The sequence below is a fragment of the Tenebrio molitor genome, chromosome 9, assembly GCF_963966145.1.
Source record: "Tenebrio molitor chromosome 9, icTenMoli1.1, whole genome shotgun sequence".
NCBI lineage: Eukaryota > Metazoa > Arthropoda > Insecta > Coleoptera > Tenebrionidae > Tenebrio > Tenebrio molitor.
The window spans coordinates 11,997,135-12,015,528 of NC_091054.1; the positions used below are offsets into that span (position 1 = coordinate 11,997,135).

The window sequence follows — 18,394 nt, forward strand, 5'->3', positions numbered from 1 at the left end:
CCGAATGCACGACTTCATCTAAATCCTACTGTCTCGGTATATAACTATCTAGTATACTAGGATATTTCTGTTAACTACTGAAGAGTTGTGAAAAATATTTAAGTAACTAGAATCAATCGTACGTATCGGGCCTTCAAATGAAATCCTGGGCTGAGTAGACGTTGGAAAAATTAATCCGTTTAGAACAGTGTAAAGTTTGAATTTCCCGCGGTTTGACAAGAATGACATTTGTTTATGTTTAATCGGGACATAATTGAACATGTTTGTTTTCAGCAAATAGTGCCCTTAGATATTTGCTTCGAGAATAGGAATCGTTAATTTATTCTATTTTTAATGTAAAACATTGCAAAGAGAGAAAAAAAGAAAAATTTTTTTGGCTTTAAATTTTAGGTTAGCTCTCAACATACACCAATTAATCTACGCTTTAAAAAAGCACAACAGTTGACGGTTTCCAACCCCTTGCCAGCCCAGGATTTCATTTGAACGCGCGATATTACAGCGCGTGAGAACTGTCAAACATGAATTGACAGAAAATATCTCCACATCTATTGTTCTAATGATTAAAATATTAAAATACGTGTATAATTAAGAAATTGGCTACACGGAGACTTTATATACAGGATCATTATAACTGATTGTAGTTCAAGTTGGCGTAAAACTGAAAGTAGAATTTATGGTTGCCGCCATATAAAAAATGATGAATACACACCGTTCACACACAGGAGTTAAATTGGTTGCAAAAAAACTCAATATTTTTAGTTTCAATCGTTAATTTAGAAAGGAATAAATAGAATTCTAATCACCGCACTTTTCACCTAAAAAATGACACTGACAGTAACAAAAATTGACAGTTCACAGTGAGGCGGCAAAAATTTCATAACATGCGCATGGCTTGCTTCGACTACAATCATTTATAATGATCCTGTATTATTTTTGTCTTACATACAACTCTTTTCGCATACTACAATTGCGGCCACGTAGTCCATGCTTTATTGTCATTATGACTTTTGAAATTGACATCCAAAAATTTGTCAATGTCATACTTCCATTCAAATAGTTGCGAACATGCTACCAATACCCGGTTTCAATAAAGTGCAGATAACACAGGCCTGCAAAACAAAACTTTGTAATCGATGTTTTGATTTTGATACCTGATTTTGTATAACATTGGAGCCCTGACTACAAAAATACAATTCATTTTTTTGTATCACGTCAGGTTTTTTCACAATTAACAAAAAAAAAATTAAGCAATTTATTTATGAAAATAAGATGTTTATAATAATTCTTGGTTAATAATCTAACTAAATTTTTTATTCCTTATGAGAATGGCATCTTTAACGCTTTGTGAGGAAACTTCTTTTAATTGATTGCCTGCTGTATATTTTTTTTGGGTACATCGCGCTGTAACATCCAGCAAAAGTCTACCATCATTGATACGCTCCATCTTACTTGATATCACCTCTTTATTTGTTTAATATCTTGGTCAAGACGTTCCCCTTGTTCCTCGCTGGCAGCACCAAGATTTTTAGGAAAAAGATTTAAGTGCGAAAAGAGGAAATTCACTTTCAAACTCATATTACATCCCAAGATGTGAACATTTTTAAACATGATTCTTGCAATATTTTCGTAGTCTTCATCTTTGTGATTTCCAAGCAATTTTTCTATGACGTTCTTAAATGCCGTCCAGGCATTCCTTTCAACAACATTCATAGAATTTTGAAAATCATTACCTTTGTACAAAAATCTTATTTGTGGTCCTAACCTCTTTTAATTTGGCATTGGAGAGATCTGGTAACTTTGTACATTAATACTTGAAACATTGTCCATTTTTATCAAAAGGCTTTACAAATTGCTTCATCAAACAGAGTTTGATATCCATTGGTGGTACCTAATACTACTTTTTTAGGATACAACTAAATTATTTTTTATTATTGCTTCCTGATACAAGTCTAGTTCTTAAAGGCCACTTCTTTTGAGTCCAATGCTTGTCTCGTGCCCGGCAGTCCCACTCGCAAATGAAACAAGGAAATTTCGAATATCCATATTGTTGTCCGATATTACAATATCGAAATTTTGAAATAATTCATTCATTCTAGGTGAACATTTCAATTTTAAGAAAAAACGATTTGTGAAAAAACTAGACGTGATAGCGCAAAACCAAAATCATTTTCGTAATCAGGGGGTCGAAATTGTTCAAAAACTGTCAATTTTATGCAAACATCGAAATCAGTGCAGACTTGTGTAATAGTCGCTTCCCATTTGCAACTGAGGTGAGCACAGCAGACTCACATAAGACTCACATAATGACGTCATTGTTCACTTTGTAAAGGACCGCGCATCCAATGCGTAAACAATGTGAGTAAACAAGTCTCACTAAAGCACACGGTCTGGAAGCGGTGCAGATGATGTGAGAAAACTCACTTGAAACTCACTTAACCCAAGTAAAAGGAACGCGTCATTAAGTGAGTTATGACGTCACAACTGAGAATTTATTGAGTTTCTGTGTAAATGGGAAGCAACTAATATACCTGTTCCAAGATTGCACGAAATGAGGAAGCACGCTTTCTTGTAAGTCAAGCAGCAATCAGCATCAAAATGATTGTAATAGCAGAAAGTGAGGTTACGAATACTTAAGGGCCACTTTACTGCTCAACTCAATGGAATGACAACTGACCGTGGCCGTAATTGTACAGCTTATTATACAAAGGACAACGTAACATTTTATCTGCCCCGCCCATTTCATTTTCTTAGTTACCAATCAAATAGGTTGTTAAGACGATCTGATTTACACAGTAAAAATTTCTGACATTCGAATTGTCTTAATGACATTTTATTTTTTAGAACCTAAAACAATAATTGTGGACTTGACAGCAAAATTCTAACCTTAACTTTTTTACGTCGCAAATGTGATGAAAAGTTGTAAAGATTGAATCTGGCTTTGATCCTGATTGGTCAATTTTAGTGGGCGGAGCAGATAAAAAGTTATAACGGCAATACTATAGTTTTAAACATATATTGTAGTTTCAATTTGGTTGTAGGTCGTAAAATTTTATTGGATATTATGAACGATTAAGGGGCACAATGGTTGGGTTTGAAAAGGTTGGGAAGCGGCGCGTGCCGTTTGCCGTACAATGCAAATATACCAAATGTACAATACAACCCTGCTTAAAATATTACCTGCTAGTGGTAAACTAGGATTTATAAGCCCCGCAAGATCTTTAACTTAAAGTACCATAAAATTTTACGACCTACAACCAAATTGAAACTACAGTACAGGGTGTCTCAGTTAAGACTTTCGAGCCTAATATTTCAGTTATTTTCCAACGGATTTTTGTGAAATTTAAAATACAGATATTTTAGACGGTGAAGAGCCAAATCCCATTAATGCAATAACCCAAGTCTTAAAAACGTACTTTTTACATGCCTTTTTAAAATGTTGAATTTTGGTCACCTCTTCGCACAAGCGCAGGTGACATATTTGACGTTTATCTTTCTAACCTTACAAACACTTACAAAGGTAAAGACAACATTTGGACGTAATTTATTATCCTTTATGCTTTAATTCTTCCATAAAGGACTAAAACACGATCGGTATATTTTCGCAAGGTAATTTAGTTCACGTACGCTTCCTGTGTCTTCAAATAAATTAACGACTCTCTGAACCTTAAATTTTGTGAAGCCTACATGTGGATAGTGTTCCACGAGAAAACGAACTGTGTTATTGAAGTTCTTACGACGCTTTCCGTAAGCAAAAATTGTTTCCTTTTTCAACAATATTGAAATTTCTGCTATTATAGTCTATTCTTAGAGTATTTATAAATTTACACGTTTAACTTTTCTAATAAAGCGCGCCCACTTTTGACAGGTTTTAAGGGGTGTACAAAATGTTGCTTAGCAACTTTTCATCAATTGTTTCAAAAAGTAACTGCTCAAATACATTCAAAATTTAGATTACATTTTTAACAACAAAATCTAATCTTTTTGTTGAATCAGACGAGTGATTTAGTTAATTGTTTGTGTAGACACCTATTTTTTAATGTTTAACAATCTAATAATAATTGCGCTTAATTTTCAATAAAGGAAACATGTGTTAAAATTACATTTTTTAAATTGAGGTAATTTTATTATTACTAATTGAACCTTCACCGTCTAAAATATCTGTATTTAAATTTCATAAAAATCCGTTGGCAAATAATCGAGTTATTAGTAAAGGCCGGATTTATATGCATTTGCATATTTTTTTGCTAAACAGCTTCGGATTACTTTAAAGTTATCTTGGCGTTTCAGATGATTCTAAATAAAATAACATCATTCTTATTATGCATATTATTGCATATTTAGCAATAAAAGCATATTTTACAATAAATGCATATTTAATTGCATATAACCCAGGAAAACGCACATCTGGTCTAGCCGCTTCAAGGAAATGCCGCCTTTGATATGGAAGTTGCAAAAATGTGCCGACACTGCCGATATAGACTGGTCAGGTTTATATAGTTTGGTGAGAGGAGCACCTGCCACCGTGGTGCCGACAAAATTCTGCAATAAAATAATATCGGGTGTTTTTTTAAATTTCACCTTGTAGTAGGCGCTGAAGAGTCGATTGTGAACGCACTACTCGTGTAAAACGTAAGATTTAAACAGCTGATCCATGATCCGTAACCAAAATAGTGCGTTCACAATCGATACTTCAACGCCTACTATGATTTGAAATTTAAAAGGACACCCGATATAATTTATGCATTAAAGAGTTTGCGGTAGCGCATTTTTTGTTATAAAAATTGTCGTTATGTTTTATAACGTCAAACTCATACAGAATTTATACCGTATACCGAATTTCCTTACACTATTTCTGAAAATAAGGGAACCAATCCGAAAATATTCCATTATGAAAAAGTGACAGTACTTATACCCAATTTCATATTAATGTCAAATATTTTCATAGTTTCGTTAGAATAATAAAAAATATTGTGCAAGATGCAGAATTGTTCAAAAACAATAACAGGAGTCTTAGAAAACATACCAAGTATTACTGAACAAAGAAGACGCTGTACGATCTGTGTCAGATAAGCGAATTTTGTTGTAAAATAGGTAGATGCTCTAAGTTTGATACTTTGTAGGTAGATCCAGCATTTGTTATTTCATGCACAATGTACTGGAAATGGTATTTAAGCTAATGTTATTGAAGTCACCGTAGAATCTGATGTGCCAGTGTCTCACATTGAGCAACAAAATTTTGAACGCAAAGACACATCTATAGTCAGTGAATAGAGTCTTTTTCTTTCCTCAAGAGCCCTTTGTACCACAATATATAAAATAAAATAATTTCCGTCATCTTGTTCGATTTGACATTCTAATTCTGTCATTCTAAGAATCTGTCATCAACTGTTATCTTATACGTTAGTAATTTTTTTTTTGTTAAACGCACATCTGTTTCCTGCAATTTACGTTATATTTTGTTATACGGTAAAATTCTCGTATAACGTAACAGAAAATGCGCTACCGCAAACTCCCTATTGGCATGGGGTCGAAATAATAATATAATATGACAGTTTTTCTCATAATCACAGCGTCTTTCGTATGTTCAACAGCTTACTGGTTACTGGAGATAATTATACAGGGCAAGTCACATAAGGCTTATTTCTGAATTTATTTTGTACGCAACCAAAAATACTAATGACGCTGACCACTTGATACCGTTTATAATGAGATTTAATTTAGTAATCAACGTAGGTATGTAATTTGGCTAAAAATGTCAAAATGACAGTTAATGAATTTAATTTTTGATTTCATTAATCAGAACAGGATAACGTCATTTTGACATTTTTAGCCAAATTACATACCTACGTTGATTACTAAATTAAATCTCATTATAAACGGTATCAAGTGGTCAGCGTCATTAGTATTTTTGGTTGCGTACAAAATAAATTCAGAAATAAGCCTTATGTGACTTGCCCTGTATTCTTGTTAAATAAGATTTAGTTTCCAGTGGTGCTTATATTTTACCGTTGATTTTCAGTACATTAAAATTGTTATTTTCAGAAACTCTAAAGTAAAAGGGTACAGAAGTCAACAAATCCGTGAATGGATTTTACTGCTGACGGGAAAGTTATTTTTTGTCAAATATGTTCCAAACACAAAAAATATTTTATCTGACAGAAGACCAAATTTTACTCCAGAAAATTTAGAAAGGTATCTTGTTTGCCATTTTAATGGTAATTAAATCAACATTGTATTGTAATTGTATTATTTTTAATTCATATAAGTTTTAAATTAAAAAAGCGTGCCTCTTTTGATTTTTTAAAGCATATTTAGCTGCATATTTTGCATACTAAAGTGCATATTTTGTAATCTCGGAAGCATATCTTGCATGCATATTTCGACTTTTTTAGTGCATATAAATCCGGCCCTTAGTTATTAGGCTCGATAGTCTTAGCTGAGACACCTTGTATATCGGCTGTTCATTTATTTATGTAAATTTCCTGTCAAAGTTGTCGTTGAAGAGTTGATTGTGAACACACCACGGACTACAAACTCTAATCAGTTGTTTAAATCTAACCTCACTTTTTGCGTTGTTTGTGTTTTTTTTTTATGTAGACTGACGAGTGGTGATATAATACTTTACGCAATAACAGGAAAAATGTTATCAACAACGCCAAACACAACACTATTGTTCTATTGATTTCATTAAATAATGATGCTTTGAATTTTTGATAAATGTTGACCTTCTTGTGTTTGAGTGAAAGGAATAATTATTGTGTGAACTGGCGATAAAATGATTAAATATTTTCAACCATTTGAAGCGGTCGATTACTCAATTGGTGGAAAACTAAGTTGTTTGTGACTGTGTGCATTTTGTAACATTATTTTATATTCATTAGGTACACTCTTTACTTATTATTAGCGAATATATTTTTAATTTTTAAATTTATGGTAATTCATTTACATTAATAAAAGTTTAATGTTTATTTGTAGACTGTCAAATTAGAAGTAAAGAAAAATGTTTTAATCTTTTAGATAAGTCAGTTGTTTTGTTATTATTATTATTATTATTATTATTATAATGGAATAATGAAAATATTTTCTTTCCCGTTGAAGTTTTCGAATAGAACAACATGTCAATTTAATTTTTTTTAAAGAATTATCTTCACTTTTCCACCTTTTTTCTTAGAAAATTGAATAGACTGATAAAGTAATGTAGCTCGTTACTATGACTATGACTAGCATGAACAACGCTGTCAACAAAATCCAAATGTTTTTTTAAATAATTATTATTCGCCTGCTTTAATTTGGAAAGATTTTGTAAGTATTTTTTGCAATTATGTACAAATTTCTTGATTAAATCTTATTTATTCACTTCAGTTTTCAATATGTCAGATTCAGAAACGAATTGATTAAAATTTGTCAGCCGCTCGTCAGCGGAGATAATAACTTTATCTGCCGCTCGTCAGCTCGTCAGGTGCCATGGCAATGAAATGCCATTTCAGCATTAGAAATCTAGTATAATGTCATATTTTACTGACGTTTGAAAAAAAAAATTTCATATTCATTTATTTCCACGTCGTTAATTAACGAATAGAAAATATCACAACTAAAATCTGCAAGTTGGTGCGCACTTTGCCCAGTCTATCATAAAAGTGAACAATAAACCATCGAAATCCACCCAATACTATTTTAAGTTCAAGAGCATCACTCCTCGAAGCTCGTTCGTATAAAAGTGGATTTTAAAAATTTAGAACCGTCCTCGAGATATTTTCAACTAAAGCAACACAACATTTTCAATTCGTTCGTCACTGTTTAAAAAGACGCTGTTGCGAAACGTGTTGTAATATTCATCTTGTCGCAGAAATTCTGGTACACCCTTTCCATGCAACAGTGCTTTATTAATTTTTACCTACATCATTATTACGATTAATAAATTATAATTGGAAACTTTAAGCAATGAAATCATGTTTTACTTTATTTTCAGTGATTCAGTTATTTGTATATCAAGGCCGCGAAATCATTCTTTAACGTACTGGGAGAAAAATTGTCGCCGAGGCCGCTTGTGGACAATCTCGAGGATGTTAAAAGATTTACCGACCAAAGTGTACACAACATTCTTTGTGCAACCGAAAATTTGTGATTACTGTCGCGTGCAATAAATTTTGGTCGTCAATGTCATTTCAAAATTTGGTTAGATTGTCACAAATTAAAAAAAAATGCCCACGTCAACAAAGTGTCAAAAAAAATAAGGAAAAAATGACAATTAATGCCATTCAACATGATGATAGATTATGATGTTTATGACCGTTTTACAATGGAGCATTTTCCATTGCGTCAAAGAGTGACATTGACGACCTAAATTTATTGCTCACGACTGTACATATTATAAAATGAACAACAATGACGTACAATATAGTCTGACCTGTCCCTGTAAGAATGCTCGGTCCTACTCAAATAAACTTTAGCAAAGAACATGTCTTTTATCGCTAAAACGGAAGAAAACTATTTAGTTCTCTTGCCTGCAAAACCAATGGAATTTGTTGGTTTGTACGATCAGTGCATGTTACGTCCACAAAGTTACATTTTGATTCGTGGATTCCGACGCAACTTTCTGTAGTAATCTAGATGGAATGAAGCATTTTGATAAATAGTTGGTTTTTTGTTCCAGACGGACCCGAGGTGGAAACAGAAAGAGCCACAGTACACACGGGAATAGGTCTTGAAGCTCAGTTGGTGTGTATAGTTCATGCTGAACCAGCTCCACAGGTAACTTATTTCAAATATTTATCAAGGACCGTACTGTACGTCGTTATTTTGTTAGCACCACGGTTATTGCATTGCGAACGTTTTACGTGTCCTAAATAAAGTTGTTCTTCTGCTCAGAGAACATCAAAGACAGTTACAGAGAGCAGCTTTAAACTGAACGCTAAAGGCTGACTACCACACCTGCATTTTTAATTCTGCTGCCTAGGCTATTTTTTTTTTGTTGACTTAAAAACTTCAAGACGCTTAAATCTCCTCCTTTAAGTACGAGCTAGCGTAAAGGGAACAGAGCAGCAGAAATTTTCGAAACAATCAATTATTTAAGGATGGTTTTACATCGCCCAGTTTTTTCATGAAAAAATAAAGCCCGGGGATATCAAAAACAAGATTTGAAGTAACTTTTTGAATATATTTGTCTGATGTCACGTCAGTCGATGTAAGAAAGGGCTTTTTAATATTTAAACGAGATACATTGACATTCTGGGAATAATTCAGAAACGACCGAATTCTTCCGTCAATATTTTTGCACATAAAATATTTCTGGCAGGTCGCAACAATTTATAAAAGTCTCCACCTTTCTCGTTTTTCACGAGAAACACACAAATCCGTCGTGGAAAAAATTCATACTCAACGTAATGAACTCATTATTTGATGGCCCCAAATGAAGGTTTTGCCCTTAATTTACAACCAGAAACACCGCCTTATCCAAGCTTTGAAACTGTTTTACATCCCCCAGAGCTCGCGTCAATGTGGCTGAATAAAATAAATCTCTTTATGCAAAGGAAGCTTTTCATATTTTGCAAACGAACGGTTTAATACGAGCCAAAAACTGGCATGATCTCTGCATTCTATTGTGTATAAATGACATGGAAAAAATTCGTTCCCTCTTTGTTGGCGTGTAATTTTAAACGAAAATTATCACTTTACGACTCGCCCCATGAAAATTAGGCGCTCGCGTCTTATTAGCACAAATTAATTTAATGAGGAAGCGACAATTAGAACTTGACTGCTAAAGCGCGACAACATCAAACGCTCTTCTGATTAGCTTGTCGCTCGTATTTTTTTTGTCAGCCGAGTACAAACACGAAAATAATGCGAAAGCAATAAAAATACGCTCTAATGACAAAAATTGGATTGAGAAAGAACAAACTGATTTCTGAAGCAGTCGATAAAAATTTTATGAAGTTCTTTGCCGAAATACTGCGAGATTTTATGATTGTTTTTATTACGTTAGTCTGACAGTCTCGAGAAGTTCCAATTTCACATGTAAAACTATATAATTGTACCTATTACTCGTTTATTGCCAATGAACGAACTTTTCTTTTGGAATATAGAATAAAAAGGTCACCTACGATAGTGAAATTTCATGATTACAAATAATTGTAGGGCCTGAATAATTATTATGATCGTAAAATCGGTAGAAAAATAGTTATTTATGTAACGAGTGAGTAAAGTAAAACTTTTTTTTGCGAGAAGGAAAATTTGCCGCACGAGCGAGTGCGCAAATCCACCGAGTAAAAAAAAAGATATTTTACTAACGAGTTGCATACAAAATTTTTTGGCGCCCGTAAGTTTAAATTTAATTCGACAACATCTGTATCATAATTTATGACATGCTACGGCACGTTTTTTAACGCAAATGCGTGAAAAAATGAACCGCAATGGCACTTTTTTAACGTTTTTGGACCGATACAAAAATCACATATTTTATGAACGCAAATGAATGAAAAATCCTGTGCATTTAATAACGGACGCCAAAAAAATGTATTATTCTTAATGGTCGGACAATCGATTCATTAACAAAGCCCCAGAGACGTTGCAATTCCCTGAACTTGTTACGTTTGGAAGCTCTTGAGAGAAATGCAATTACACATTATTGGTTCCAATATATCAATTAACCTTAATACCCTCCCTAGAAGCATTTAGCTTTACTCACATTCTCACACTGTTAATTGTAAGATTTGAATATTGTAGATTTTCTCTTTGAAGTTATAACGGAGACGGTCTGCCCCGTGGTCACCCATCCAAACGCTGACCACGCCCAATGTTGCTTAACTTTCCCATATTCGTTACATATCAATTAAATTATGTTCAAATTTTTGAATTATTTTTTTATCGTTACTGTTAAAAATGCGATGGGCTCTCTATTCTGTCTTGTGTCAACGGATGCTCCGAAACAATAAATGACGATTTTTTACAATAAATTAGAAATATGTATCTACAGGGTGTCTCAAAATTCGCGAATTCCGAATTCAGAGCGTGGTAGGAAAGGACCCAGTGGAGCTCGAAAAATACTTAGAAAAAAAATCGCTCTTCCTAAAGAACATACAGTGTGGAATAAAATGATTTACATCTAGTTACCTTTGCATTACCCTTGTAAAAATACGAAATGCTGCTCTACAAAAAAAAGAAAGCCTAATCTCAAAATATACAGGGTGTCCCTAAAAAAGAAGACGAGTCCATAACTCCGTTATTTATCGGAAGATTTTAATTATCTGTACACCTAATTAAATGGTTGTTAATAGGCTACAAAATAGCCTAATAAATTCAAGTATAGCCCTATGGGCTTCCAGGGTAAACTGTCAAAATATTTTTTTTTAAATGGGAATACATATTTTTTTGTACTAATTCTGATAGAGATTTATATTCTGAAAACAAGAACGTATCACAAATATACACTTAAATACCAAAAATTCACAAAAAAAAAATGTAAAAAACGCTACTATCGTCTATTTTTGCGCTAAACATTGGCGGCATATCTGCACAATCCCACATGTTATTATTTGTCAGCTACCTTAATTTGGTTGTTACACTGTAACGCAGTGCATTTTGATAGCTTTTCGCTTGATGCTCGTCATTTGTTTCAAAAGTTAGTGTTATTTTTTTTAATGTGAAGTTATACTTTTGATACATTGTTGTTTTCAGAATTAAAGTCTCTATCAGAATTACTAATAAAAGGTATGTAATCCTATTTGAAAAAAAATATTTTGACAGTTTACCCTTGAAGCCCATAGGGCTATACTTGAATTTATTAGGCTATTTTATAGCCTATTAGCAACCATTTAATTTGGTGTATAGATAATTAAAATCCTCCGATAAATAAGGGAGCTATGGACTCGTCTTTTTTTTTGGGGACACTGTATATCCAAATTCCAAATATGATTTATTGCGAAGGGATGATATTAATGCAAAGTTGAGATTGAAATTAAAAAGGAGCTAACAAAAGCAAGTCACAGCTAGTGTCGAAAGTGGCCACGAACGTTTGTTAATTCAATTTATAAAATTGTAACAATTGTCAACTCCATTGATGACATTTATTGACAGAACTAATAGTTCGGCACTTCGAAAAAAAAAGTAAAGCGGTACAGGAAAATTTACATGTGTAAAAATTCCAAAGGTAACTAGATGTAAATCATTTTATTCCACACTGTATAAGCACTTTAATTTTGTTCAATACATAGCAGTCTTCACATCCAGAGTGACAAAATAAAATTTAAGATTTTTTTTTTTCCAAAGTAAAGCTATTTTTCAAAAAATTGTTTTACGTTATTATTTTCCACAATCATCTACACCATAAATAACAATAAACACTGAACTTTTCAGCCTGTGTTTGAAGAAAACGCACTTCAAAGAATGCACCTTCAGACCAATGTATCTTTGTGGGGGGAGTCCCGATTTTTTTTTATTTTCATATTCGGACTACTGAAGTGATCCCCTACAACGCTCTGAATTCGGAATTCGCGAATTTTGAGACACCCTGTATAGTCATGTACACTTGAACTATATTTTTGTGTTAAAAAATGGAAAAGCTGATTTTTCTGGTGCAAAACTGCAATAATCACATCACAATATTTATGTGTTTAAAAATTATCAGCAAATTTTTCCATTATCATTTTAAAAATATTTAAAGTAGATGGAAGCAAAGATTAAATTAACCATCCACGACTGCCATCTTCTGGCAACTACGAACAATATATGACTCGTGCAAGCTTCGTTCAATTAATTTAGATACCACTAGGAAGGTGGATGGAACATGTTCGCGAAAGGTGCTTTATTTCATAATTAATAAGTTCGTTAACTTAACGGGAAGGTAGTTGGATTTTATCTATCGCATTTTAACTACCATAAAACTTACACTACTATACAGTTTAATTTGCTGTTAATTTCAACAAAAATTATGTGAAAATATTAAAACTTTTACTATTACGATTCATATAAAATTATTAAAGAGCCTTAAACCACCTGAAAGGAAGTACATCGGTAGTATATTTAAAATTACATTTACAAATACCTTTAACCACTTCAATTACTACCTATCTCGTATACACCTATTGTTTATTATTAAAATCGAGTTAAAGCTGAAGCTTTGTGGCTTTTTTACTTTCTTTCGAGCTGATATTTACTCTTCATCCATCAAACTAGCAGTACTTAGATACGTGGATCTATCAAGACGAACAATAGCACCCCCGTCATTACTGAGTTTGTCGATCCAGAACAATAGCTTTCAATAACCCCACATTACATTATGTAGCACGAAATCAGTTCAAGAAGAAAGTCAACTATGTACAAATGACTGAACGGTTGATTGAAATGCCAGTAATAATTATTTACATTAGAGTACGGTAGGGGTATTTTACAGCGCGAAAACTAGATTTCAGGCTCGAGGCGAAGCCGAGTGCTTGATTAATTGGAGCGCTGTAAAATAAATCTACATCCATCTCATAAATATATTAGCATTTTAGATAAAATGTTTTTTACGTTATTTCACTTTAAGAAAAATATGCGCCTTTAACAACTACCTCTTAGAATATGTAATATTTGAATTTTTTGATAAGACGATTTACGGTCGTGGTGCGAAAGTCGATTTTACGATTTTTTGTTTGGGTTTTTGTCAATAAAATGCTGGTTTTCTAAGTCGCTTTCAATTTTTTTTTTAATTGTGTTTTCTAAATTAAAGAGCAGTTAAAAGCTTCATCAGACTCAAGGTACGGGATAACTTGTTGGTTAGATCTAATTATGTGTGGGTTCGTCACGTCGAGTGCTTAAAAGTTTGTCCGACTACAAACGAAAACTTATCCTCCAAACCAGATAAAAACCTTGTTAAAAGGTTCAGCATCGCATCCACTCTGCATCGAACAGTGCAGTTGCATTTCCACTTTAGTTCCTACCGCATGTTCTCCGGTAATTAACGACGAACGTACTAGACGTAAATCAAGAGGTCCGGTCTCGTAATTGAGTTTTCACGTTGGGATATTTTCTTTGCAGGTGCTCTGGTTTAAGGATACTGCCCAACTGGGCACCACTGAGCAGCATGCAGCACACGCAAGGGGCAACCGATACACCCTCGTTATTCGGAACGTTACTTCAGCGGACTTTGGAAACTACAGGTTTGAAACTAGTTTGCTATTTCCGACTTAAACTACTGGAGCACTTTGATAATTTAATACTTTAAGTACGAGGTCGCAGCAGTGGATTAGTCGAGGACCAAGTTAACGGGACATTAGCGAGGTTTTTTAATTCTTGGAAAGAATTTGCAATGCAAATGGCTCTAATAATCTTATCGTCTGGTTTAGGCTCATTTTTCACAGAGAAATATGGCTTTCAGAAGTTGGCCAAGAATTTACGCTTTGTTTATTAACTTTGTAACATAAAAAATTGTGGCAAAGGAGATCTAGAGATTTTATTAAACATAAAACGGTGCTAATCTGGATCTAAATATAAAACAGAAATGATATTCTAGCAAACGGTAGAAATGTTATTATGTTTAAATTCATAGTACATTTTCTGTAGGGTAATGCGTAGGACATATTCATTGTTGTTACAATTCTGTATAATATTAATTACACATATTTGTGGAGCAACGAAACGAACAAGACAATAACATCGCCTAGAAGAGAATAAAATAATGTACAAAGACTTTATGTGGAAGCCATTAAATTTAACGAGAAGAGCCCAAGATAATCCTATTTTTGTCTGAATTTTTTGATTTCACTTCATCGCGCTCCTCATCTCCTAACTCGAAGAAATTAAATATCGATCCTGAATTATCTGATTGAGCTGACGCGAACAATGGCCAAAAATTAAAACTTTGTTTTCTCGCTTGCCACACTAATATAATTAAGTTCTTCATTAAAACATCTTTGTTGATTAACGGAATTTTTCCATCCGATTGCAGCTGTGTTGCAAGCAATTCACATGGAAAAGGACGAGGACAATTAACTTTAACCGGAACTGCTGGACTGGCAGTTTTTGATTCGCCGCCCCTCGGCACCGAAAAAGACACCTACAACATCTCCTGGTCGGTCAACAGCCACGCAGCTATCACCGAATACCGTTTGTTTTATAGACAGCAACCTCATCACCATCACGGACACCACCAAGAGATGTACAACAATACCAAGATGGTGTACCGCAATGACTGGAATAGTGTCGTTCTTCCTGGTGCTGGCGTGACCAATATGCAGATGCCGTTGCCTCCTCCATACCCAGGGGTGACTCGTCAAAGAATGTGGTACACTATCAGGTCCTTGCATTCGTCTACCACCTACGAAGCGAGAGTTCAGGCGAGGAATCAACACGGATGGAACAAGCTGTCGCCCATCTTCCACTTCACCACCAGATCAATTGGTAATAATTTTGAAAGAAATTTGTGTTTTTAGATTTGTCTTGTGTTGTGTGGTAGATATGGAGAACATGGTAGAACCATCTGCCCAGCCAGCTGTCTACGGGGTAAGTCAGCAAGGGATGGCACCCTTCAGCAGTGGCGTCCGTGACCAGGTCACTTCTGCAATTAGTCTGATTCTGGTGCTAGTGGTTGAGTTGTTTTAAAAGGGGTATTTCAGTGGTGTGTGTTTTAAACCAAAGTGTTTTAGTAAAGAAAAAGAAACCACGTGATGTTATTTTATAGAAACCTTGTGATAACATGTGGAAAACCAGTGAGAACTGACTACTTTAATGTAAGTTTTTAATGTGAAAAGTGACTGCAGATTTTTTTCCAATGTTGCTTAATAAATGTATAGATAATATACTTGTTCATCTTAAGATAATTCACGTTTAGATATCACTGATAGGAAAAGCGAAACGTTTTATCATTTTTAGGCTTAAAGTCCAAAGACACTCTGTTCCAGATGGGATCTTTCAGTCATTCACTGTGTGTACTAGTACGTCATAGAACTAACTTATATCGTTATCACTTTCCATGGTGTCTTTCCCCTGTCGTTGTTTACGAAAAGTGTTTTCAGTTAAGATCGACTGTCGTTGTAAATTCTCTTTTTGATAATTTTTCACTGCTTCTTTGCTTGCACATATTATACGTAAATGTCATGTATATAAAGACTGAACTATTTTTATAAGAGTGCAATAAAATGTATTAGTTCTATAACTGTTTCGATGATAACGATGTCAAATAATATGTAAATAAAGCTTAAATAGTACACAAGTTCATTTTCTATATTTATTCCACTAGAAATGAAGTTATTCACCACGAGTACAACAAAAAAGATCGTAAGCAAAAGTGCAAATATAGAGTTCCAGATTAGGATTTCCACTCCGACTGAAGTAAGTATTCTTCCTGCTTGTTTACAAATGCTTGTTTTGCTCTGAGTTCACAAACAGTAGCTGTAATAACGGAAACGACTTTTTCGTAGTTGTTGATCAAATAACTTTCTCTCTGTCTGTTATAATAAGAAGTGAGATGTAATTCTTTTCATATAAGTTGACTATTAGTCATAATTATCTATGATGTTACAAAATATTAAGTTTATTAATTTATCTTCAAGCTGTCGAAAACCTCGCCTTTGTGTATCTCTATAGAAATGGTTGAAGTGGCTTTTTTGCAACCAGACTTGAAACACTTCAAATCCTAAGAGTTGAATTTAAGATCATTTGAAGCATTTCTCACGATTTCTATATCAATAATTACACGAAATATTTAATAATTAAATTATCCCTATTAAGATAAAGCCTCTAATAGTTATTTATTTAACGAGTTCGTGTGTAATTTTGACTTTTTTTGGTATGAGTGGACCAGTTTAAAACTCGAGTGAAACGAGAGTTTTAAAGGTCCACGAGTGCCAAAAAAAGCCCAAATTACACAAGAACGAGTTGAATACAACGTTTTTTTGTTCGACGAGCCTCTTAAAGGCTCCAAATCGCTAAAAATCTTTAAAATCAGCTTGACGTTTCGTTTTGACAAGTTGTCAAATTTATCAAAATCCGTTCACACAGGAGAAAATTCTCAAATTCTGACAGTGTCGAACAAAAAAAATATTTAATCCGTGCCACTGTGGTGTAACACGAGTCGCCCGTGTGCATGCACGAGAAATGTCAAAATTAAAAATAGCCAGAAGGCCGTTCAACGTTAAAAAGTAAATTTTAGACTTTAGTAGACTTTACTAATATTATTGAACCTGCAAGAAGAGAAAAAGGAATTACTGGTGCCTTAAAATTTGAAAACTGTAAGTTTGAAAATTGTCATTTTACTGTAACTGCAGCAAAAGAAAATAAATGAGTTTATGTCAGATTTTTTTTGTGATCCGATTGAAGATAAAATAGTATAGCACATATGTATATCATTCAGAGTAGGTCTTTTTGTGCTTCGCCCAGTTGCCGACCTCAATTTTGTTTCGGTCTTCAATCTCTGGGCTTAGACTCACTTCTACTCTTAATGATATAATCTACTATTTATAAAGATAATAAATACGGAAAAATACGTCATTATTCTGATAGATTCGAGTTTGCGCGGGATGTATAAGAGGTGAAAATTTAGTGAAAAGGGATAAATTGTAGTGGTTGAAAAGGTGTAAAGCGGTGGCGGAGAAGACGAGCACGTAATCTGAAGGTTAGGGTTAAGACAGGGTGGAAAAAGCAAATTGTTGCTCAAACAAGCATGTGTTTCGACCGAGGGGGAATTTGAAAGACAGTAAGGGTGGCTTTTACATTTATAGGCAGATTAGCCAGTGGTGTGCTGCGAGGGGGCCCACATGATGTGTTGGTATCAATATAAATTTATTCATAGAATTAGAACAAAAGTGAAAATTAAAATTTAAAAAAAAATGGAATTTTCTCTGATAATAATTAATGTAAGTTTTTATTATTAAAGTCTGACTCAATTCTAAATTTCCCCTAGCACTATGTTGGAAATATAACCGGCAACACTGTTTGGTGAAAAATGCGTCAGATTGTATTTCTGTGGCGGTCGTGAAAAAGTAGGTAAGTCAAATAATTTCAAAAATGAGTTAACGATGTTTACACCTTAATAATAAATCATGGAATTAAATAATTCAGATTTTCACAGTTTAAAATTTACTTATATTGAAAGCAAATACAGGTAGAAAGAAGTTTCTATTTAATTACAGGATTTTAAGAATGATGTGGAATTTTGAATCGTTGCCCTGAAAAATTAACATTTTCGACTTACCTACTTTTTTTGTTCGACAATGTCAAAATTTGTGAATTTTCTCCTGCGTGAACGGATTTTGATAAATTTGACAACTTGTCAAAACGAAACGTCAAGCTAATTTTAAAGATTTTAAGTGATTTGAGCCTGTAAGGGGCTCGTCGAACAAAAAAACGTTGTATTCAACTCGTTCTTGTGTAAATTGAGCTTTTTTGGCACTCATGGACCTTTAAAACGCTCGTTTTACTC

General features: G+C 33.7%; 1 protein-coding gene across 1 annotated transcript in view; it reads left to right on the top strand.

Annotated features, from left to right (window-relative positions):
• The window catches only part of LOC138138757 (protein amalgam-like), an 80,801-nt gene extending 64,612 nt beyond the window's left edge, over nucleotides 1–16,189 (top strand). Inside the window, exons 5-8 of the mRNA XM_069058768.1 lie at nucleotides 8,654–8,751; nucleotides 14,014–14,135; nucleotides 14,924–15,375; nucleotides 15,431–16,189. Coding sequence (XP_068914869.1) covers nucleotides 8,654–8,751; nucleotides 14,014–14,135; nucleotides 14,924–15,375; nucleotides 15,431–15,576 — 818 coding nt within the window. The 3' untranslated portion in view covers nucleotides 15,577–16,189. The remainder of the gene's footprint in view (nucleotides 1–8,653; nucleotides 8,752–14,013; nucleotides 14,136–14,923; nucleotides 15,376–15,430) is intronic.
• Nucleotides 16,190–18,394: the final 2,205 nt, after the last annotated feature.